This window comes from Salvelinus namaycush, chromosome 12 (genome assembly GCF_016432855.1).
Source record: "Salvelinus namaycush isolate Seneca chromosome 12, SaNama_1.0, whole genome shotgun sequence".
NCBI lineage: Eukaryota > Metazoa > Chordata > Actinopteri > Salmoniformes > Salmonidae > Salvelinus > Salvelinus namaycush.
In genome coordinates, this window is record NC_052318.1 from 15,727,378 (window position 1) to 15,751,318 (window position 23,941).

At 45.5% G+C, this 23,941-nt stretch overlaps 1 protein-coding gene across 2 annotated transcripts in view; it reads right to left on the minus strand.

Annotated features, from left to right (window-relative positions):
• Positions 1-4,004: 4,004 nt before the first annotated feature.
• Positions 4,005-23,941, minus strand: part of LOC120056957 (dapper 1-like) — a 35,581-nt gene continuing 15,644 nt past the window's right edge. For both annotated transcript variants that reach the window (XM_039005268.1, XM_039005267.1), the window contains exons 2-4: positions 13,018-13,147; positions 10,437-10,565; positions 4,005-6,530 (exon numbers count right to left, since the gene is read on the minus strand). In XM_039005268.1, the coding sequence (XP_038861196.1) occupies positions 4,879-6,530; positions 10,437-10,565; positions 13,018-13,117 (1,881 nt within the window). In that variant the 5' untranslated portion in view covers positions 13,118-13,147 and the 3' untranslated portion in view covers positions 4,005-4,878. The remainder of the gene's footprint in view (positions 6,531-10,436; positions 10,566-13,017; positions 13,148-23,941) is intronic.

A 23,941-nucleotide genomic window follows, 5' to 3' on the forward strand; every position in this document is an offset into this window, starting at 1 on the left:
ACATGGTTATTGGGGGTTTGAGGGTGTGTGTGTTTGTGTGTATGTGTGTATATCAAATCAAATCAAGCATTATTTATACAGCGCATTTCAGACATGGAATGCAATTCAATGTGCATTACAAGAACAAACTAAGAAAATAAAAGCTGAAATATTTACTACACAACAAGCATAAGATAAAAAACAAAAGAATGACACAAACTGAACAACTAAAAGCACGCTGAGGAGAAGCAAAGCTAAAAAGGATGTGTTTTAAGATCTCTTTTAAATATGTCCACAGAACCACTCAGGTTCTCTGGCAGGCTATTAAAGAGGCTGGGGGCATAATAGGGGTGGCAGGTAGCCTAGTGGTTAGAGCGCTGGACTAGTAACAGAAAGGTTGCAAGATCGAATCCCTGAGCTGACAAGGTACAAATCTGTTGTTCTGCCCCTGAACAAGGCAGTTCCTAGGCTGTCATTGAAAATAAGAATTTGTTCTTAAATTACTTGCCTGGTTAAATAACTAAAGGCTGACTCTCCATGGATAGTTAAAAGGTCAGTACCTGAGGGACCTACTGGGTACATGACTTAAAAGCACAATTGTGGATTGTTTTAAAAAACCTATAGAAGAATCTTAAATAATTCTAAAACTCACAGGCAGCCAGTGCAGAGACCTTAAAACCGTTGTAATGTGTGCTCTCCATCTGGTCTTGGTCAGTACCTGTGCTGCAGCATTCTGTATGCTTTGCAGTTGACCAATGGCTTTCTTTGGTAGACCAGACAGGAAGGAGAGCATTACATTAGTCAAGTCTGCTTGTAATAAAAGCATTGATGAGTCTCTCTGTATCAGTCTTAGAGAGAAACCCTTAGCAATGTTCCTCCTAAAAATATATTTTGGTCACATTCCTAATGTTTAGTTCAGATATCACTTTCCTGAGCATGTCTGTGCCAACCAGGGAAAATAAAACCATACTGCATTTGCATGGTAGGCTAGGATACATATCAACAAACTTCTCATCAGGTCTTGCTTGACTGATACCCAGCCTAATGTAGGTTATCTTATCTCTGAAACATGCCGCAGACTCCCTCTACATTTAGATGTAGAGGGAAATTCACATAGGTTTGCGGGGGTAGGATTTATCAGGACATCCATGGTAGAGAAGAGCACTCTCTAAGTATTCTAATTTATAGTGATCAAGTTATAAAAATGAGCCCGTCTGGCATTTCTAATTTCCTTGTGAGTATGTGTGTGAATTTGGAAGGGTGAGGAGAGAGCAGAGAAAGGAGAGACACAGACAGAGTGAAAATGAGAAAAGGAGTGAACGGCTGCTCAGACTGCTGCTGCTTTTTCTCTTGAGAACAGGACAAAGTCATCAAAGTCGGGGCGCAAGGAGATAAAGACCAATAAAAACTAGAGAAAAAGAGAAAATAGGTCAATCACTCTGAATCCAACCAAGTGCCAAAAATAAAGCCCCTTTCCTCTCTCTCTCTCCTCCTTCACTCTACACCATCCCCCGTTCTTTCCTCTCTCTCTCTCTCTCTTCCTTCACTCTACACCATCCCCCGTTCTTTCCTCTCTCTCTCTAACTCTCACTCCCTCCCTCTCCCTCAAATCAAACCCAGATGTGGCGCCGGCCAGGCCTCCATTCAGTTGAGTTTGACTCTCCTTTTTTCCCTTTCTCCCTCCCTCCTTTTCTCTGTTTCTCTTTCTGTGTTTTGGTTTCCTCTTCTGGCCCGGTGCTGGCTGACTGGCCACCTCTCTTGTATCACTGCTTCTCAGGAAATACCCCAGGTTCCTAGCCCTGAAGGCAGCATGCTTCTCTAACCAAATCCAGATGGAGGGAGGGAGAGAGGTATAGGGAGGGAGGGTGAGAAAGAGAGGGGGTGGTGGGCGGGGAAATGCCTGAGAGCGAGACAGTGAACGAGTGAAGAGAGAGGGAGGCTACAGAGAGTTCTTTCTTTTGCCCTCTTTCTCCCTCTTTCTCTCCTCCCTCTCTATTTCCAGCAGGACTGATTAGGGTAAGGGGCTCACTAGTTTCAGCTAGTTTCTCTCAACCGCCCATCTTCTTTTCTGGAGCCTTCCTCTCCTCTCCTGCACTCTCTTTTCTATTCCTGTTGCAGCAGGACGGATGACTGACACAGCTGGAACAGTGTCATAATGCCCAACCCATATCCCAGAAATCCATGTCCTCTTCTCTTCCCCCAGCCTCACACACTCCCTGTTCATTTACTCAATAGTGCTGTGTTCTACAGCTGCACTAAGACATGTGCATTTATGTGTGTTTATCAGAATGTGGCAATGGAAGGAAAGGTCGTAGGGCAAGGGCCTTTTTGAAGTGTGTAACTGTGTGTGTAAGAATGGATGTCTGTCAAAGTTTTGTCATAGGAGTTCTCAACATCTTACATGATGAAGCTTTCCTGCCCTTCTTTCCCACTCGGTTTATGTGTATGTGTCTGCACGTGTGTATGCATGTGTATATGCATGTGTGTGCATGTGTTTGCCTATGGCAGTGCCTGTGAATGTGTATGCCAGCGCCTGAATATGTGTCTGTGTGTGTGTCAGTGCCTGTTTGTTTGCTCAAGCATGTGTGTGTGTGTGTGTTTGCATGTGTGTGTGTGTGTACATGTGTGTGTATGTGTGTGTGTGTATGTGTGTGTGTGTGTGTGTGTATGTGTGTTTGTAGGAAGTTGCTCCGCTACATCTGGGGCTAATGATCTTGTTCTCCAGGGGAAGAAACTGATTAAGTGTTTATGTGAATTCCTGTCTTCTGGCTTGCAACCTGCAGCCATGTTGGTGACACGCCAGACTAGACCTGCATGACAACAACAACAAAAACAAGATACCATCTCTACCCAGAAATCAGCCCCTCCCCTGCTTTCACCACTGCTCTCCCTCTGCTTTTCCATGTCCATCTACCCCGCTTTCCCTCCTTCCACCCTCTGTCACCTACCCCCCCCCTCCCCCTCCCCCTCTCCCTCTTTTCTTTTAATTAACACCTACATCACCTGCAGCACCAGGCTTTTCACTGCTAAAAGGGTGTGTGTGTTTCCCTGCCTGTGTGTGTTCCACCACCTACCTCAGTGAAAGGTTATTAGCGCGGTTGGCTCCACTGGTACCACCCAGCACAGCAGATACTGGTTATGTCCCAAATGGCACCATATTCCCTATATAGTGCACTACTTTTGACAAGGGCCCATAGGGCTCTGGTAAAAAGTAGAACACTATGTAGTGAATAGGGAGCCATTTGGGACTCCCCCACTGTAGTTTACATTTTATCTCCATGAGATAGAGCAACTGGACTGGCTACAGTGTCAGATATGCCACGTGTGGTCTGAGTTGTCAGAAGGAAAATGTGTATCATGTATCTCTCTTAAAATTAATCATGTTATCGGTACCTTTATTGCAAGGTTGTCTTTCATCACGTCATAGCTTTATCCTTGCTCTGAAATGGACGTCCAGCTTGGGTTTCTTTTTCTCCCCTAGCATCCGCTCTCCTCAACTCCCTCTCAAAATGCATTGGAAGAGAAGGTCCAAGTTTCCTCACCTCAGATCTTTTCCTCTAATACAATTTGAGAAGGAGGCGAGGAAAGAGTAAGCAAGGAATTGAAGAAAGCATATTTTAGAAAGAGCCCATCCATGGACGTGTCTGAAAACATTTCTAGCTGACAAATCCTTGCATCCTCCGTCCTTGTTTCCACCAGTCCTCTCCTCCCTCTCAAAGTGCATTGGAACAGAGTACCCAAGATCCTGCCCTTGGGCCTCCTCCTCCTCCAAAGAGCTTTGAGAGGAAGGTGAGGAATTGAGTAAACAGGAACAGCAAGGATTTGACAGCCAGTAATGTTTTCAGACACAGCCCATGCATGGTCTTTTGCGTGGTAAACCTGGGTGCGAATTAGGATGGAACACTAACAACACTAATTATGCATCACAGCTTGAGAGCTTTAAAGAGCTAGAGAGGCAAACACACCCACAGTCACTCACTTTCACTCTCTCTCCGTCCAATGAAACACACATTGACAGCCGGTGGTCGAGAGACAAGACCTCTGTGGTCCCCTTAAGGTTCCATGGTCCCAGCTCATTTTATTTACAGACTACATTCATAAATACAGGAGTGGGTAAATCACACCACACAGGTGGTCATGTGCAGAGGAGGGCAGCGTTCCAGGCTACATTGCATACTCCTGCCAGATATGACAACGCCAGATTTCACAGCTAGATAGGTGTTTAACGTATCAGCTAACCACATTATATGATTTAGCAGTCTGATACCCAACTGCGTTATGCAGTTAATAACATGGCATATATCCATTGGTTGATACAATGTCTGCAATGTAGCGCGCCTGGAACGCAACCTAGACTACAGACACGTTGATGCTGAGTCACAGGTCACATGACGGGACATATCATGCTCACAGTACTCTCTGTCAGGGGGAGGGAAAGGGGGATGATAGGGGGATAAGGCCTTTTTTTTGGGGGGGGGGGGGGGGGTTCTTTGGCTCTGGGTCCCAGTCTTATGTTTACTTTAGCCACCCTAGTGACCACTAGCCCCAACTCAAGCCCCATAGCATATTATCTCGTCTCAGACCCCGTCTGGCTGGGCTCAGGCAATAGCCGAAAGCCTCACAGATCTGGGATCATAGTTTAGAGCTCAGGCTCAGCTCTGTTTGCTTGTTCAGGAGGGTTTATGGCAGATCTGATACCTGTGATAGATGCATTGAAAGCCAAAGAGTCTATGTATGTATGTACAGTTAGGCAGTGCAGTGAGTTAAATTTGCTGTCTTCTGTACTTGCTGCTCTTCAAAACAAACAGCGCTTCTCCTCAAAGGAAACCAGGTGCATATAGAGAGAGACACTAAATTGTCTTAACCCCCAACTGCTAAGCACGGGTCCTGTGCGGCACTCTAAACGGTGGTCATGACTTTGAGGGAGCCCGTGCGGAAGCGCAGAATCTTCTTCTTGAGCGCGTGGGAGGCCTTGATCTTGACGAAGGCTTTGGGCTGCAGGGGGGCCCCAGCTGGAGCGGTGGCCGTCGGAGGGGAGGAGAGCTGAGGGGGGAGCTGCTGGGGCCACACCAGACCCCCACTCTCGTCTGAGTCACTTGACAGTGAGCTGGAGGCCGGCGAGTCTTCACTCAGGCTCGACTCGGACTCGCCCTGCCCCGGGTGGGGGTAGCGCTCCTCGGGCCGACACAGGGCTGCGAGCTCTCGGTCCAGATACTCCAGATGGGGGTGATGATGCGGGTGTGGGTTGATGTAGGCATAAGGTGGGGGAGGCGGCCGGGGTTTGCGGGTACGCCTGGAGCCCTGGTCAGCTGGGGGCGGCTGTGGGGGCTGCTCAGCTTCATCCTGGCTGAGCTCAAGGGTGGAGCGCCAGCGGCGGTAGCCTGTGCTGCCCGGCTGGGGCCTCCTCCCCTTGGACTGGCTTCCGCGGCCGCTCCCTGACCCTGATCCTCCCCCGTCTCTCTCCACCGTGTTGTACTTGCGTTCAGGGACGCCCCGTTGCCCATTGAGGCTGTTCTCAGACTGGGACCTGCAGGCTCGTCTTCCAGGCTTCTTGGAGCCTACTGGCCGCTCCCGCTCTCTCTCCCTGTCTCTCTCCCTCTCCCTTTCCCTCTCCCTTTCCCTTTCCCTCTCCCTTTCCTCGCTAAAGCGACACTTCTTGGGGGCGGCTTTAGACTTGGCTTGCTGCAGCTGCTGTGGGGCAGGCTGCTGTTGGGAACCCCTCTCTGGAGAATAGGCGCCCCGACTGGGTTTGGGTCCTCCAGGGGCCCCCCTGTGGGAGTGGGAGTGTGCGGAGGCCCTGGCGGTGGGGGCCCGGAGGGGTTGGGCGGGGATGTACTGGGCGTTGACCAGCTGCTCGTCAGGCGAGGGAGGCGAACGGGGCGGGGGAGGGGCCGGGTAGCCGTGGTGGAAGGGATGGGGTGAGTCGGGCTCGTGGCTGCTGGGGTCCTGGGATGGAGGTATGCTGCAGGGGGAGTCCAGGGAGGCAGAGCGGGTGTTGGCCAAGGGTTGTCTGGGCCTTGGTTGGGGGTAGTGAGAGTGAGGGTGGTGATGGTGGAGAGGGGAGTCATCAGGGAGCAAGGCAATGCATGCGTACGGCTCCTGGTCCAGAATGTGACAAGCCCAGGAAGCAGGGGGACCCTCGGAGGGAGGGGGACTAGCGGCTTGGTGGTGGTGGGGGTGGTGCTCAGGGTTGGAGGCAGCGGCTGGTGGAGGCTGGGGCTCCTTGCGGCAGAGGCTGCTCTGGCGGGCCACGGTGATGGCGGTGCGGGGCTTGCCGGGCCGAGGGGGCAGGGCGCGCCGCTGGATCAGGCTCAGGATATATGTCTCAACACGCTGGGCCTGACGGTAGTCCTCCTCCGTGGGCTCCCCCTCCACATCCAGCCCTCCTCCTGGCCCCGAGCTGTGGTCCCAGGCCCAGACCTCGTCTTCCCCCTCGCCGGCCCCCTCGGCGATGCCTTCCAGGGAGGGATAGGGGGCCGAGAAGGAGCGGGGGACTGTGGGGCGGGACCCGGATTCTGGCTGTCCTTCCCGATTGGCCACGAAGAATTCCCCTGGAAAACAGAACCAAAAACACGGTTAAAATCAGACAAAGCAGAGGACAACCCCACAGACATGTGAACCCACAGACATGTGAACCCACAGACATGTGAACCCACAGACATGTGAACCCACAGACATGTGAACCCACAGACATAGGCTAATGATGCGTCTACAGTGAGATTTTGTCATTCAGATCAACTTTATTATCCCACCAGGGGAAAATTTATTTGGTCATTTGCTTAAAAAGACATACAAAAAGACGTACATAAAACATGAAAACACAGAAACTACACAAAATAATTAATTGAAAGTGCTATAGCTACACATTTAAAGTGCAAGTGCAATATGCCGTATACTTGAGGGACCAACACACTATTTATTACAGCCTAATGGATGTTGGAGTGTGTCAGGACACAAAATGGGGGAACCACGCTCCCACTCATCTCAAACCAATAGTTTTTGTTAATTTGGTCTTTGCCTAAGAGAGTGGTTCCCTCATTTTGTGTCCTGACCCACCTAACCCTCAAAAATGTTCTTGTAATCCTGCAGGTAAACAAATGTTTCTATCCGAAACTGAGACTTTACCTTTATCCCAGATGAAATTAGACCACTGCTCAAATGGGCTATGGCGCTTCTGAAGAAATGCCATCTCTAGTCACTAGCCTGCAGTAGCACTTACAGTATTGTGAGGCATTGCTGACAAACTATCCTTGAAAAGGAGCACGTTATGGGAAATAGGTATACAAACCCACTCAGGTGAATGAGCAAACATACACCAGGCACCACGGATGTACTTCTAGCTGTACGTACAATACACAGCTGCAGAAACAGCAGACGCTGTTTATTGTGACCAGGCGGTTACAGACACAACTCAGGCTCTGTTCCAAAAGGCACCCTATTCCCTACATAGTGCACTACTTTTGACCAGGGTCCTGCACTATATAAGGAACAAGGTGCCATTTGGGGCGTAGACAGTGTTCTGTTGAATCCTTCAGATAGAATGAGCAGCTGAGGTAACAAGAGGTTGACCACCAGGGCTCTACTCTACTGTACATCAAACTGAAGTCTGGCTTGTGTCCCACCCTATTCCCTTTTGAGTGCACTACTTTTGACAAGGGCCCATAGGGTTCTGGTCAAAAGCAGTACACTATAAAGGGAATAGGGTGCCATTTGGGACACAACTTCTGTTTTCCCTAAACTAGTCTGCTGCATCCCATAGGGACGCATTCCTTTTTGGAACGTCAGCTTAGCACAGCCATGGCCAGACTGGGTAAGATGCACTCTAACAGTGTCTATGTACAGTATGTGTGTGTCTTAGAGAGTCTATGTATGTGTGGGTGTGTGAGTGTTAACGTTTGACAGTCTCTCTGCCTGTGTGTTTGTGAGAGAGAGAGAGAAGAGATAGAGAGAGAGAGAGAGTCTGTAAGTGTGTGTATGTGCACGTGTGCTTGTGTGTGTCTCTAACATGGTACAGTGGGTCTTTTTCTCTCTCCGACTGAGTCTGTACAGAGCAGCCTTGTCTTAATCCCATGACTATAATCTAGGCCCATGCATAATCACCCCAGGACAGTCCACTGATGCAGTTACACATCAAAACATGAACAACCAGTCTCTCCTTTCACCCCTCCACCAGCACACCCAGTACTCTAATTTATCTATGTCACTGGGCACACACCAGGGGTTGCCAAACTTTTTCACTCAGGCCCCCCTTCCAGCATTGAGGAACTGTTCCCAAGTATGCATACTAGAGAGATGTGATCATATACAAATGTAAGCAAGGTTTGAAATGATTATATTTTAGTCAAATATTATCTGTTTCCAACTTTTCCGGTCAATTTGCTAATTATTTGTAATTATATTCTGGCCCCCCAACCATCTGCTCAAGATAAAATGGACCCTCGGCTGAATCTAGTTGATGATCCCTGCTCTAAGGTCTGCAATTACTGGTACGACAAGACAAGATAAAATGGACCCTCGGCTGAATCTAGTTGATGATCCCTGCTCTAAGGTCTGCAATTACTGGTACGACAAGAGGAAAACTGATGATGTAGTACCCAATGTCGAAATGTCACCTTATGAATTCTACTATTCCCACTTTCAAGAGTAAGTTGAAAGCCGGACTGGGTTCCTTTTTTGTGGGGGAGGGGACCCCCGCGCCCCAGCTGCCGACCCGTCACGCCCCTCCTAGGGTGCATGCCCCACAGTTTGGGAACCACTGCCTTGTACAACACACTGCATGTGTCCACAATGGCACCCTATTCCCTATTTAGTGCACTATGTAGGAAATAGGGTGCCATGTGGGATGCAGACATCTCATAAGGGGTCTAATGCCAAGATATGTCCACATCCCATGCCTGGTTTCTTGACCAACCAGGTTAGTATCATAGAAGATCCAGTACCTGGCTAAATAAAGGTATACATTGATTGTGTGGATCAACCCCAAATTAATGGAATATGCACAGCAAATCTGAAAATTACATGGTGCTTATCTTTTTTCATTCATTTTAGATAGTGGCATAGCTGGATCTACAAAACAGATGGCCTGGGACATGGATCTATCTCAACAAAATACCACTTTTTTGTAGTGTAGTGTCCAGAAAATAAAAGCACAATATACAAATGAAACATGTTTATTTTAAAGAGCACATCTTCCTAATCTAATAGCTGGAAGCCCTTTACGGCAGGGAACTCAAAAGATAATCCATTAGTATATTTCCTTCACCTTAATGCAATTGGAAAGAAATTAGTTTGTGCTTGTTATTAGTCATTATGGTTGGGGCTATTTGGGAGCGATGGCTGAGTCTCCAGTCACCCAAGTTATAGACTGTTTTCTCTGCTACCGCACGGCAAGCGGTACCGGAGCGCCAAGTCTAGGACCAAAAGGCTCCTCAACAGCTTCTACCCACAAGCCATAAGACTGCTGAACAATTCATAAAATCGCCACCGGACAATTTACATTGACCCCCCCCCCCTCCCTTTTGTACACTGCTGCTACTCGCTGTTTGCTTGTTACCTATGCATTGCCACTTCGCCCCCACCTACATGTACAGATTACCTCAACTAGCCGGTACCCCCCTCAACTAGCCGGTACCCCCCGCACACTGACTCCGTACCGGTGCCCCCTGTATATAGCCTCGTTATTCTGATTTTGTAACTTTTTATTATTACTTTTTATTTTAGCCTACTTGGTAAATATTTTCTTCTTCTTGAACTGCACTGTTGATTAAGGGCTTGTAAGTAAGCATTTCACATTAAAGTCTACACTTGTATTTGGCGCATGTGACAAATAAAATGTGATTTGATTTGATGGTGTCTGGCTCTAATGAGCTTCTGTTAACGGCTGCTTTGTGGGGGACTTAGTGCATCACTATTGGCATCTTGCACTGTCTATGTGGACTAATATACAGTACATTTAGTAGGCACGTAGTCTGACCTGGTAAAAAACAGATACCCATAAGTATAAATGAGTATTGCTCTATATTGGATAAATGCATTTCCTGAGCAACCGTAGGATCTTGTAGGATCTTAATTTGAGCCAGTTTGAGCAGTAAAATAATCCTGCAGCAACAGGAAATGTGAATTATTATGTGGATTATAATTAATGGACATTTTTGTAGAGGTTGATACAATTTTCGTAAGGGAAAATCAAGTCGGACATATTGAAGTAAAATGACAAACTTCAGACACACAGAAATGACATGCACACACACACACAGAAATGATATGCACACACACACAGAAATGACATGCACACACACACAGAAATTGGATACAAGAAGGTAATAATGACGTCAATGGTTCACATAAGTGTGTGTGTAGGCTACACTGACTGTACTGCATTTGTATGACATGTGTGTGTGTGTGTGTGTGTGTGTGTGTGAACGTGTGAGAATGTACGACTGTGTGTGGTCACTCACCGGCTGATTTGGGCTGGTCGTTGGCATAGTCCATGCGGATGGCTCGGGTAGCGCTGGAGGAGAGCTCTCCAAACCCAGAGGAATCAGAGAGACCCAGAGGAGAAAGGACCTCACTCAGCTCATAGAAACCTGCAAACACATGTACTGTATACCATTAACCATTTAGCAGACGCTTTTATCCTAAGAGACTTACAACAGTGAGTGCATACATTTTCATATTGGCCCTAGCAAGAATCGATTTTATCCACTGTTGGTTAGAGCCTGTAAGTAAGCATTTCACGGTAAGGTTGTTGCTGTTGTATTCGGCGCACGTGACAAATAAACTTTGATTTGATTTGAGTTGGTTAAGGGCTTGTAAGTAAGCATTTCACGGTAAGGTCTACCTACACCTGTTGTTTTTTGCGCATTTGACAAATACAATTTGATTTGATGCTCTTACCAACTGAGCCACACAGGACCAATACCACTCAAGTCTCAGCCAAATGACCATTGGGAGTACTGGTATGCAAGTGCAACAGTCTGTGTTTCCTGTGGATGGTTGTTTCTACAGTCATTGGGTAAGCATACACTGTCTTGCTTACTTGTCTTATGAACCGGAACACTAAGTGATTTGAATAGAAAGAGACTGCCATGTTAACCTGTGTGACTCTGTCAGCCGTAGACGGGTGGGTCCCATTATATTATATTGGCTCTCACTCTAGATTTCACTGTAATCTCTTTAGTGTAGTAGTGAGCTTTTCCTTTTTCATTTGTTATGGTCTTTCTCTGCATGCAACCAAGAGTCATTTTAGGTCTGTGCATTTTTTTAAGGGTATGTTACTGTGAAATAATAAAAGTATAGTAAGCAAGTAAGTACATTTGGGTCCCGAAAATAACTACAGAAGAGTATCCACTCTTAAAAGACTTACACAGCATCTCTTTCATTTGACTGTAGCTGAGGAACATTCAGTTATGAAGAGAGGACTGGTAGCACAGCATTACTAGCCTAGCTTGGAATGTAGGAGAGTCTAGTGTTTTTCCAGTTCATTTTGTCTTTTTCTAAGGGAGATATACTGTGTTGTTTTTCACGTTGAAAGCGAATGACATGTTAGTCATTTAGCCATTCCTGAAGGCATTTGATGCCTCTCAAGGTTTCATTTTCTTAACCTGTGAAGGTCTCTATAAGCGTTTTTTCAACATGCCGCCCTCAATCTCCAAATAGCCAGCCGTCTGTGTATATTTTGAGGTAAATGGCACAACATTAGCCATGGATTTAAAACTCCTGCCATCTTCGGGGAGCCGAAAGTACATTTTCATTGGACGGCTCACAACTCTCCAAGCCAAGTAGTTTTCAACTCCTAGCAAAAATGCTCCTCTGAAAATGGAATGCATTTATCAATTTAACGTGGGCTTTGGAAACATTTCCTGCACTGATTCATAAAGTACATGACCTACGCAGCCCTCGACAAATCCCTCTATATCACATATGACTTTGGCTCTCTCTCCAAAAAGACTAGCGTGAAATATACAGTACAATACAGTAAGGATGAGGTGAGATAGGGGTGAGATAGCTATACAGATGTAGGATCTTTATTTGAGCCAGTTTGCTACAGAAGGAAAATAATACTGCAGCAACAGGAAATATTAATGATTATGTGGATTATAATTCATAGACATTTTTGTAGGGGTTGATACATTTTTCGTTAGGGCAAATTAAGTCTGAAATTTCATGGCGGAAATGACAAACTTTTGAAGCATTTTTGAAACTCAAATACACTACAAGTTTGCATTTCCTTCTGTCCAGGAAAATTCTCTGCAACAAAAGAGTGATCAAATTAAGATCCTACATCTGTACGGAGCAGTAATGGGCCTACTGTGGGGTAAGTTAACCATTCTAAAACGGCGCCGACGCGTCTGCCTGCAATTGTTCCTGCCAGGCTACCAAACCACCTCATATAATGATGTCAGCCTCTGAGCCAAGGAGAGAAACTAAATGGGCCTCGGTGACGACTCTCTCTGATGGAGCTACAGCATAAAGGCCTGGAACTAGAGCAGGCTGGACTCTGGACTCAAGCCCTTGACTTGAGTCCAGAGTTGAGTCACGGTTCCCTAGGATGATGAGGTCTAAAAATATTTGAAACTATATTTTGTCATTTAGAACGCTAGCTGATAAGGCTAGCTGCTAGCACAGTGGCCATCTTGCATGTTGACTTATGCAAGGGAGAAAGGCTTTATGACAGCAAAATCACAACTGGTCGAGTCAGAGTCGAGTCACAAGTCATGAAAATTGTGACTTGAGTCCGAGATTCAGGTAGTACAACACTGCTTTCTTCAACACCAAACAGTCATACTACCGACTATAGCTACGCTGTGTTTAGCAGAAATATGATAGATTGAACAAATGGCTTAAGGGTAAGGTTGCAAAATTCTGGTAACTCCCCTCCCCCAAAACATTTTCTCCAGAAATCCCAGATGGAGGATTTCCATATTTACTACTTATTGCCAGCTGATTCCAGGAATCTTCCAATCGGAATATCTGGAAAACCTGGGAATTTTGCAACCCTCCCTACTTAAGGGTCCAATTTGTGCAGTGTTGTGTTACCTGATCTGGGCCAACTGTCCATCAGCTCAGTAGAGGCCTCCACCGCATTATCCTCTGTATCCATCCTCAGCTCCCCAACCTGCTGCTCCAGAGATGCCATCAGACCACATGGAGTACACTGTAGACTGCTCTGGAACACAATGAGAGACATAGAATCAGGGTTAAAGACCGTATTTGGATGTTCTACACACACACACACACACACACACACACACACACACACACATACACATACACATACACATACACATACACATAGCGCACACACACACACACACACACACAGCCAGATCTCAAATGGCTAGTGAAGGATAGGAACAGCATCGGCTTTGGAGGAGGTTAAAGCTGTCAAAACAACAGCCCTCAGCGGACGTGAAGAACCAAATATATTACAGACAGAAGGAGAGAGAGAAAGAAAGAAAAAAGAAAGAGAGACAAAGAGCGAGAGAGAGAAAGGGGGAGATAAAAGGGTGACAGAGTGAGAGACGGAAAATAAGAGACAACGGTGGCACCGTAATTGGGGAGGATGAGCTTATAGTAATGTCTGGAATGGAATAAACAGAATGGTATGGAACAAATTATACACATGGTGTCCATGTGTTTGATACCATTCCATTTACTCCATTGCAGCCATTATTATGAGACATTCTCCCCTCAGCAGCCTCCTGTGCTATAGAGGTGTACAGAGTTACACACACACACTCTGCTGGCTTATAACATCGGGCGTGGTTCGACTAGCTGAGAAGGCAGAAAAGCCTGCTGGTCATGTGGTAGAGAAGGTTCCATATTTACAGTAATTCAGAGGAGAGAGGAGGACTCTGGGAATAACGCTGAGACGTCTGTGTGTGTGGGCACACAAGCTGACACTGACAAAGCACACCTGCACACACACAAATTGTACAATTCGAATGAAAACTCACACACACTGAAAACCCACAAACTGATTGAAAAACGCAAACATATTTTGACTCCCCCACCCAAAAAAATGCAGACACACACACACACACACACACACACACACACACACACACACACACACACACACACACACACACACACACACACACACACACACACACACACACACACACACACGTTAGACTCGCTGGGGGAGCCTGCTGTGAAACTGAAGTTAAACATCTGATGGAAGGAGGGGGGGGGGGGGGGGGGGGGGTTAACAACCCATAGCCTTACTCAATGGCCTCCCTGTGTAAATCAGAGCTTCTCACCCAGTAAAAAATACCATATAAAAGGCAGGGAAGCTGTGGGTTAAAAACACAGACATGCTGACCTGCCCATGAATACATGGTGAACTTACTGGAAAGAGGGGGAAGGAGAAAGGGGGGAAGATGGGAAGAGTTGGGGAGAGAGAGACAGAGAGAGAGAGGAGAAAGAGAGAGATAACAGGGAGAGAAAAGGATAAGATTTCTGTCTTACTCAACCATCCTTGTTTTATGTTTGCTTTGACAATGTAAGCAGTGGTGTAAAGTACTTCAGTAAAATACTTTAACGTACTACTTAAGTAGTTTTTTGGGGTATCTGTACTTTACTATTTATATTTTTGACTAATTTTACTTCCCTACATTCCCGAGTGGGCTCCCGAGTGGTGCAGCGGTGTAAGGCACTGCATCTCAGTGCTAGAGGCGTCACTACAGACCGAGGTTCAATTCCAGGCTGTATCACAAACGGCCGTGATTGGAACTCCCGAGTGGCGCACAATTGTCCCAGTGTCGTCTGGTTTAGGGTTTGGCCGGGGTTGTTATGGTCTTTCTCTGCATGCCACCAAGAGTCATTTTAGGTCTGTGCATTTTTTTGACAACCAAAAGTACTAGTTACATTTTGAATGCTTAGCAGGACAGGAAATGGTCCAATTCACACACTTATTAAGAGAACATCCCTGGTCATCCCTACTGCCTCTGATCTGGTGGAGTAACTAAACACACAGGCTTCGTTTGTAAATAATGTCTGAGTGTTGGAGCGTGCCCCTGGCTATCCATAATAATGTCTGAGTGTTGGAGCGTGCCCCTGGCTATCCATAATAATGTCTGAGTGTTGGAGCGTGCCCCTGGCTATCCATAATAATGTCTGAGTGTTGGAGCGTGCCCCTGGCTATCCATAATAATGTCTGAGTGTTGGAGCGTGCCCCTGGCTATCCATAATAATGTCTGAGTGTTGGAGCGTGCCCCTGGCTATCCATAATAATGTCTGAGTGTTGGAGCGTGCCCCTGGCTATCCATAATAATGTCTGAGTGTTGGAGCGTGCCCCTGGCTATCCATAATAATGTCTGAGTGTTGGAGCGTGCCCCTGGCTATCCATAATAATGTCTGAGTGTTGGAGCGTGCCCCTGGCTATCCATAATAATGTCTGAGTGTTGGAGCGTGCCCCTGGCTATCCATAATAATGTCTGAGTGTTGGAGCGTGCCCCTGGCTATCCATAATAATGTCTGAGTGTTGGAGCGTGCCCCTGGCTATCCATAATAATGTCTGAGTGTTGGAGCGTGCCCCTGGCTATCCATAAATAAATCAAAAACAGGAAAATGGTGCCGCCTGGTTTGCTTAATATAAGGAATTTGAAATGGCTTATACTTTTGATACTTAAGTATATTTTAAACCAAATACTTTTAGACTTTTACTCAAGTACTATTTTACATGCGTGACTTTCACTTTTACTTGAGTCATTTTCTATTAAAGTATCTTTACTTTTATGAAAATTGGGTACTTTTACCACCACTGAATGTAAGCACTCTTACTTTCCATATCAATACGTTTAAAAAAAAATGTAATTGAAAGAAAGAGAGAGATCAAGACAGCATGAAAGAGGGAGAAAATGAGGGAGGAACAGCGTACACAATCACCACTAGTCCCTGCACACCATGCATCTTGTCATCACGAATGAGTCTTTTTCCGTTCAGTCTGTGAGTGTCAATCACCCTGACAAAACGCTAGCTCGAAAAACAGAAACTCTCTTTCTATAGCCCTAGTGGCCTCTCCCTTCCCCCTTCCAGGGTTCCATAGTTGAGCGACCCGTCGGACAGGGAGCAGGCCCATCACTCAGGCCAGGGGCAGGGTCAGTCCAACACCCTCAGGGAAGAGGGGGGGGGGGGGGGGGGGGGGGGCAGGGGATGTAAACATACCACCCTGGGCTGTCAGTCTCTCACCCCCCCCTCTACCCCCCCATCTCTCTCTCTAGTAAGACTGAGTCAGGCTTTGTGCTCTCAGGAACTTTAACTGCTGAGGTGGAGGGGGAGAGAAGAGGGAGGGTAAAGATGTTAGAGAGGGGGATGAATACATTCACTAATTTGAGGGTTATCAGGGTAGTAGTACGACAGGTAGTGCTGGTCTGGAACAAAAGCCTGCTAGGATTGGGGGACTAAAGTTTGGTGACCCTTCCCTACGGTGATTTCTCCATGCCTCCTGAATGGACTGGAATGGAAGTGGAGTTGACTGGTGTACTTGGAGTGGTAATCACATAATAAAGAAGATATAGGGCCAGAGCCTTTGTAGTTTGACCTCTATAGGGTTAACAGCGATTTGATCTCAGGGATTATACACACAGTGGCTGTGAGGTGTGTGTGTGTGTGTGTGTGCGCGTATGTGTGTGCAGAGGAAACGTGCCCATTGAGCCGGTGTTGTCTCACTTGAGTGGCTCCTAAACCCACACACAGGTCCTTTCATCCAGCGCATGCATGACATTAGCCCAGTTCATTTGCACACACGTAGACACACACAAGCTATAGAATAAGCCCAAGCCATGCTCACCCTGTGCATGTCTAAAGCTTGTTACATAATGACACAACAAGAGGATGACTTCTTCATTCATTTGATTATGCTAGTCTGGTAAGGTTCAAGGCCACGTGTCATGTTGGCATCAATGTTAGTAAAGACATGATACAAGAGTTGAGTTTACAAAGAAAACAAGCGGATACAAGAGGGCAGCTCGACCGAGAGCACAAACCCTTCACTAATTTCCAATGTTGTTGAAGTAAAGTTTGGATGTAACGCAGTTAATCTTAAATGTATCCCATGTTTTTTGTATGCCGTACAGTATATATAAGCACACAGTATAACTCCAAACCACTAAAACATATTAAACAGAAATTGCCTTGAGTTACACCGTTAACTGCAGTAAAGCATTACTCCAAGTCCTTCCCTCCCCTACATTTCATCTCCCTAAGTGATTATTTTCTCTCTAAATGATTCAAGCCATCTTTAAAAAGTCATTAAATATGACTTAAACTCCTGACTCATTTACGAGCTGCTCTGAAGTTACTTCCCATGACACTGCAGTGATTATTCACCCTAACACCGACACCGAAACGGCTCTCAAAGAACTACAGCGGACTTTGTGCAAACTGGAAACCGCATATCCTGAGGCTGCATTTATTGTAGCTGAGGACTTTAATAAAGCAATTCTGAGGAAAGCGCTACCAAAGTTAACACATCGGCTGCGCTACTCACTCATCGAGAACTCTTGACCATTACTATTCCCCCTTCCAGCACGGCTACAAAACCCTCCCACGCACTCCCTTCGGCATATCAGATCAAGGCTCAGGTAGCTTAGCGGTTAAGAGCGTTGGTTCGAAATCTGCCATTCTGCCCTTGAGCAAAGAAGTTAACCCCCAACAACACCTGCACCCCGGGCTCCGATGACGTGGACATCAATGAAGGCAGCCCCCGCACCTCTCTGATTCAGAGGGGTTAAAGCCCCCGCACCTCTCTGATTCAGAGGGGTTAAAGCCCCCGCACCTCTCTGATTCAGAGGGGTTGGGTTAAATGTGGAAGACACATTTCTGTTGAATGCATTCAGTTGTACAACTGACTAGGTATCCCCTTTTCCCTGTCCCTTTCCCCATTCTGCTCCTCCCTTCCTATAGGCAGAAACTTAAACATGAAGTTCCTGTGGTAAGGACTGTTCAATGTTGGTCTGACCAATCAGAATCTATGCTTCAAGTTTTGATCATGCAGACTGGGATATGTTCCGGGTTGCCTCTGAGAATAACATTGACGTATACACTGACTCAGTTCATCAGGAAGTGCATAGAGGATGTTGTTCCTACTGTGATGATTAGAACTTACCCAAACCAAAAACCATGGATAGATGACAGCATTCGAGCAAAACTGAAAGCGCAAAACCACTGCATTTAACCACAGCAAGGTGACAGGGAACATGGACGAGTACAAATAGTCCAGCTATGCCTTTAGGCGTGTTAACCCTCGCAAGGCTGCAGGCACAGATGGCATCCCTTGCCGGGTCCTCAGAGCATGTGCAGACCAACTGGCTGGAGTTTATGAACATATTCAATCTCTCCCTATCCCAGTCTGTTGCCCCCACTTGCTTCAAGATGTCCACCATTGTTCCTGTACCCAAGAAAGCAAACGTAACTGAACTAAATGACTATGGCCCTGTAACACTCACTTCTGTCATCATGAAGTTCTTTGAGAGGCTAGTTAAGGATCATATAACCTACACCTTACTAGACCCACTACAATTTTCATACTGCCCCAACAGATCCACGGATGACGCAATTCCCATCGCATTGCCCTATCCCATCTGGACAAGAGGAATCTCTCTCTCTCATTGAATGTGCTACACAAAGAAAGCAGCTAGGTTGCTCTAGCTGAGCCAATGAGTGAGGGTGTAAATGCCTGGTTACCAGTCTGTTTCAAGTGGGCATGACAATTCCATAGGTTGTTGGCAAGAGAGCAGAAACAGACTGTCACCCAGGCTAGCACAACCATACCTGATTCAGCTAACCATGGTGTTGATGAGAAGTACATTAGCTTAGTAGGGTATCATCATAGTGCTGGATTAGAACAAAAAGCCTGCACTCTTCAGGGCCATGGTTGGCGACCACTGCCATAGAGTCATTTCCTGACTACGAATAGAAAACTAGTTGACCCCATAATACATTACTGACATTGAGTGAAAGGACATAAGATACGATGTCATTGGAAGCCAACACCAACAATGTTCTCACCGTGGTTCAGTTGATAAAGGTACATTCTATTAGGTAAGCATATAGCAAATATGATATGGATTTATTCCATGTGTATTTTAAATTGGATTTTGACAGCTATATGCTTCCCTATTCTAATACCATACCACTATATATATATATCAATTGAGAGTCATTGATATCCTGAAAACATTACTTGCTTCAAAAAATTATCTAAAAAAAAAAATGGAAAAGTGATGCATGCATATGTATTCATCCCTTTGCTATGAGGCCCCAAAATAAAATCTGGTGCAACCAATTACCTTCAGAAGTCACATAATTAGTTAAATAAAGTCCACCTGTGTGCAATCTAAGTGTCACATGATCTGTCACATGCTCTCAGTATATATACACCTGTTCTGAAAGGCCCAAGAGTCTGCAACACCACTAAGCAAGGGGAACCACCAGCAAGCGGCACCATGAAGACCAAGGACCTCTCCAAACAGGTCAGGGACAAAGTTGTGGAGAAGTACAGATCAGGGTTGGGTTATAAAAAAATATCAGAAACTTTCAACATCCCACAGAGCACCGTTAAATCCATTATTAAAAAATGGGAAGAATATGGCACCACAACAAACCTGCCAAGAGAGGGCTGCCCACCAAAACTCACGGTCCGAGGCAAGGAGGGCATTAATCAGAGAGGCAACAAAGAGACCAAAGATAACCCTGAAGGAGCTGCAAAGCTCCACAGCGGAGATTGGAGTATCTGTCCATAGGACCACTTTAAGCCGTACACTCCACAGAGCTGGGCTTTACAGAAGAGTGGCCAGAAAAAAAGCCATTGCTTAAAGAAAAAAATAAGCAAACGTGTTTGGTGTTTGCCAAAAGGCATGTGGGAGACTCCCCAAACATATGGAAGAAGGAACTCTGGTCAGATGAGACTAAAATTGAGCTTTTTGGCCATCAAGGAAAACACTGTGTCTGGCGCCAACCAAACACTTCTCATCACCCCGAGAACACCATCCCCACAGTGAGCATGGTGGTGGCAGCATCATGCTGTGGGGATGTTTTTCCATCAGCAGGGACTGGGAAACTGGTCAGAATTGAAGGAATGATGGATGGCGCTAAATACAGGGAAATTCTTGAGGGAAACCTGTTTCAGTCGTCAAGAGATTTGAGACTGGGACGGAGGTTCACCTTCCAGCCAGCAGGACAATGACCCTGAGCATACTGCTAAAGCAACACTCGAGTGGTTTAAGGGGAAATACTTAAATGTCTTGGAATGGCCTAGTCAAAGCCCAGACCTCAATCCAATTGAGAATCTGTGGTATGACTTAAAATTGTTGTACACCAGCGGAACCCATCCAACTTGAAGGAGCTGGAGCAGTTTTGCCTTGAAGGCAAAAATCCCAGTGGCTAGATGTCCCAAGCTTATAGAGACATACCCCAAGAGACTTGCAGCTGTAATTGCTGCAAAAGGTGGCTCTAGAAAGTATTGACTTTGGGGGGGGGGGGGGGGGGTTTAAATAGTTATGCACGCTCAGGTTCGTTTTTTTTGTCTTATTTCTTGTTTGTTTCACAATAGAAAATATTTGGATATTCAAAGTGGTAGGCATGTTGTGTAAATCAAATGATACAAACCCCCAAAATCTATTTTAATTCCAGGTTGTAAGGCAACAACATAGGAAAAATGCCAAGGGGGGTGAATACTTTCACAAGCCACTGTATAAGTCCGTATGTGTAAGCGAGCATGTAATTGAGTGTGTGTGTTCATATCAACTTCATAGTGTTCAGACATTTTTACAGTTCTCATACTTTTTTTTTGTGACCTGACGTCCCCGTAGAATTTAGTACAGCCATGATGTTATGGAGCTCTCTCAGAAGAGCTGTCCATCTATAAAGAGTTTGTCCACAATGAAAAAGCACACTTACCCCTCTCCCTCTGTTTCCTCTGTACAGGATACAGCCTCTTGCGATGTTTGTTTATCTCCCGGGGAAATTGGTCATTGAGACCGAATTTGGTCCCTTTATGCTCCCTTCCCCTGCTTTTGATCATCTCCTTTTGTTGGTAATGTTCAAATTTTGCGATGATAGGTCGGGGACCTTTGGTCTTGTCGCTCCAAGTCTGTGCATTTGGTGGAAAGTAGGGTTGCAAAGGGTCGGAAACTTTCCGGTAAATTTTTTCATGGGAAGTTAAGCCCGGGAATTTTGGTAATTTTTCTTAAATTCATCAAAAAAGTTAACTTATAACAGTTTTTTGTGGGAATCACATAAGGTATTTCTAGGTCTTGTGGAATATTTTGGTTAAACTATCCCCAATTCAATGGAATTGCAACCCTCTGCATGCACAGTGCATTCTTCCATCACATGTGCAGTGCACTCTTCCATCACATGTACAGCTGATTCTCAAGATCTTGCACACTAATGAGATGCTATTGAGCCCACACTACTACACTGTCTGAGCCAAGGACTACATGATTTCTGGTAAGTTTTGATTACAATACTGGGTGGGGTGAATATATTTTCTATGACATACATGATTTTTTGTTAACTAGTAAACAGTACAGCAAAGTGTGTTTAAATCATTTCTAACTTGTTAACAATTTCTGCTAGTTAGTTTTTGCTACCATGTGAGTTTTAGCTTGCTTGAGCCTGCTATCTGTGGAGTGTTATTTCATCTGTTTCCATACATGTTTAATTTTAAAACATTTATCTTACAAAGGAGTTGTTTAATCTAACTGCGTAACTATTCATATGTACCTGGAATTGTATTTAAAAAAGAATTTACTCATTGTTTTCTAACCTTTACAGGAAAATGCCAGGAAAATCTGATGTGTGGAGACATTTCACTGCAGCTAATGTAGAAGGAAAAGCTGTGTACATTTGCAAATACTGTGCCAAATCTTTTATAAAGAACGCAACAAAGATAATCAGAATCATCTGGCCAAGTGCATAAAGTTCCCTCAGCGCTCACAACAAGCAACCTCTGACAAAAGTCCCTCTACTTCTATTCGAGGTGAAAATTATGAATGACAACTTATCGATGGTCCTCCTGGAATCAGAAGTTATTTTGACACAATGGAGTAACGTAGTCAGAGAAATGCTGATGAATGTCTTGCTCGAGCTGTGTATGCAACTGGTTCAACTGATGCTCACAGGCAATGTGTATTGGAAGAGATTTCTGAATGTTCTTCGCCCAGCATACACCCCTCCAACCAGACATGCTTTATCTACTAATTTGCTGGATGCAGAGTTCAAGAGAAGGTCAAGTAAATCATAGAGAAAGCAGACTGTATTGCAATCCTCTGATGGATGGTTGAATGTTCATGGGCAAGGAATAATTAACTACATCACCTCCACCTCTCAACCAGTATTCTACAAGAGCACAGACACAAGGGACAACAGACACACCGGTCTACATTGCAGATGAGCTGAAGGCAGTCATCAATTACGTTGGACCACAGAAGGTATTTGCACTGGTGACAGACAATGCTACGAATATGAAGGCTACTTGGTCTAAAGTGGAGGAGTCCTACCCTCACATCACACCCATTGTCTGTGCTGTTCATACATTGAATCTGCTCCTCAAGGACATCATGGCACTGAAAACAATGGATACACTCTACAAGAGAGCCAAGGAAATGGTTAGGTATGTGAAGGGTCATCAAGTTATAGCAGCAATCTACCTCAACATGCAAAGTGAGAAGAATAAGAGCACCACATTGAAGCTGCCCAGCAACACCTGTTGAGGTGGTGTTGTCATCATGTTTGCCAGTCTCCTGGAGGGGAAGAAGTCTCTCCAAGAAATGGCCATATCACAGTCTGCCGATATCACAGTCTGCCTGTGCATGCATACATTTGCCCACTTCACTGTTGCTCCAAGCAGAGGAAACTGCAGTTCTGAAAAACATAAAAAAGCGTGAAGACTTCTGCCTGAAGCCCATACACGCCACAGCGTACATGTTGGACCCCAAGTATGCTGACAAGAGCATCCTGTCTGGTGCAGAGATCAACAAGGCCTATGGTGTCATCACTACCGTATCTCACTACCTTGGCCTGGATGAGGGCAAGGTTCTTGGCAGTCTGGCGAAGTACACTTCCAAGCAAGGGCTTTGGGATGGAGATGCAATATGGCAGTCGTGCCAACATATCTCATCAGCCACCTGGAGGAAGGGACTTTGCGGATCTGAGGCTCTTTCCCGTTGCCTCCATCATCCTCCAAAACCCACCAACATCAGACGCCTCAGAGCGCAACTGGTCCTTGTTTGGGAACACACACACCAAAGCAAGCAAGAGGCTGACCAATACAAGGTTTGAAAAATTGGTGGCCATCTGGGTAAATTTGAGGCTTTTTGAGCCTGACAACGAGCCATCCTCAACAAGGTTGGAAAGCGACAGTGAAGATGAGGCCTCAGATTCTGATGTTCAAGAGGTGGACATTGAAGAGGTCCAGGGAGAAGACATGGATGCCTGAGAGGAAAACAACCAAAGCTTTAGTTTCTAGACTATCATTTTACAGATGTATGTTGAAAACGTTTTTGGGAGATGCGATGGATCATTGGGGTACATTCAATATTCCCTTTCTTTTGTTGTTCAGTGAAATCATCCCATGTGAAGAGTCAATTCATTTAATTAAAGTTCAATTCATAAATAAAGTTTTTTTTATTTCTATTGGAAGAATTTAATCATTTGCAATTATTTCTACTTATGATAAGGTAAAATGTTCATGTTTGTCTCCATGTGGTATGGTAAATATATCCAATGCAAAAAACATCTACATTTAAATGGTATTAATATTAATTTGCATATATTTCCGTTAATTGCCATATATTCCCGTTTATTCCCATTTCTTCCCACGGAAAGTTTCCACCTCTGAATATTCACCAAAATGTGCAACCCTAGTGGAAAACAACCTTGTTTACAGTCTCTAGAGGAAGTTTCAAAGCGGATTGCATGAACTCGCTGACCGCCCCCTCTGGATTATTGG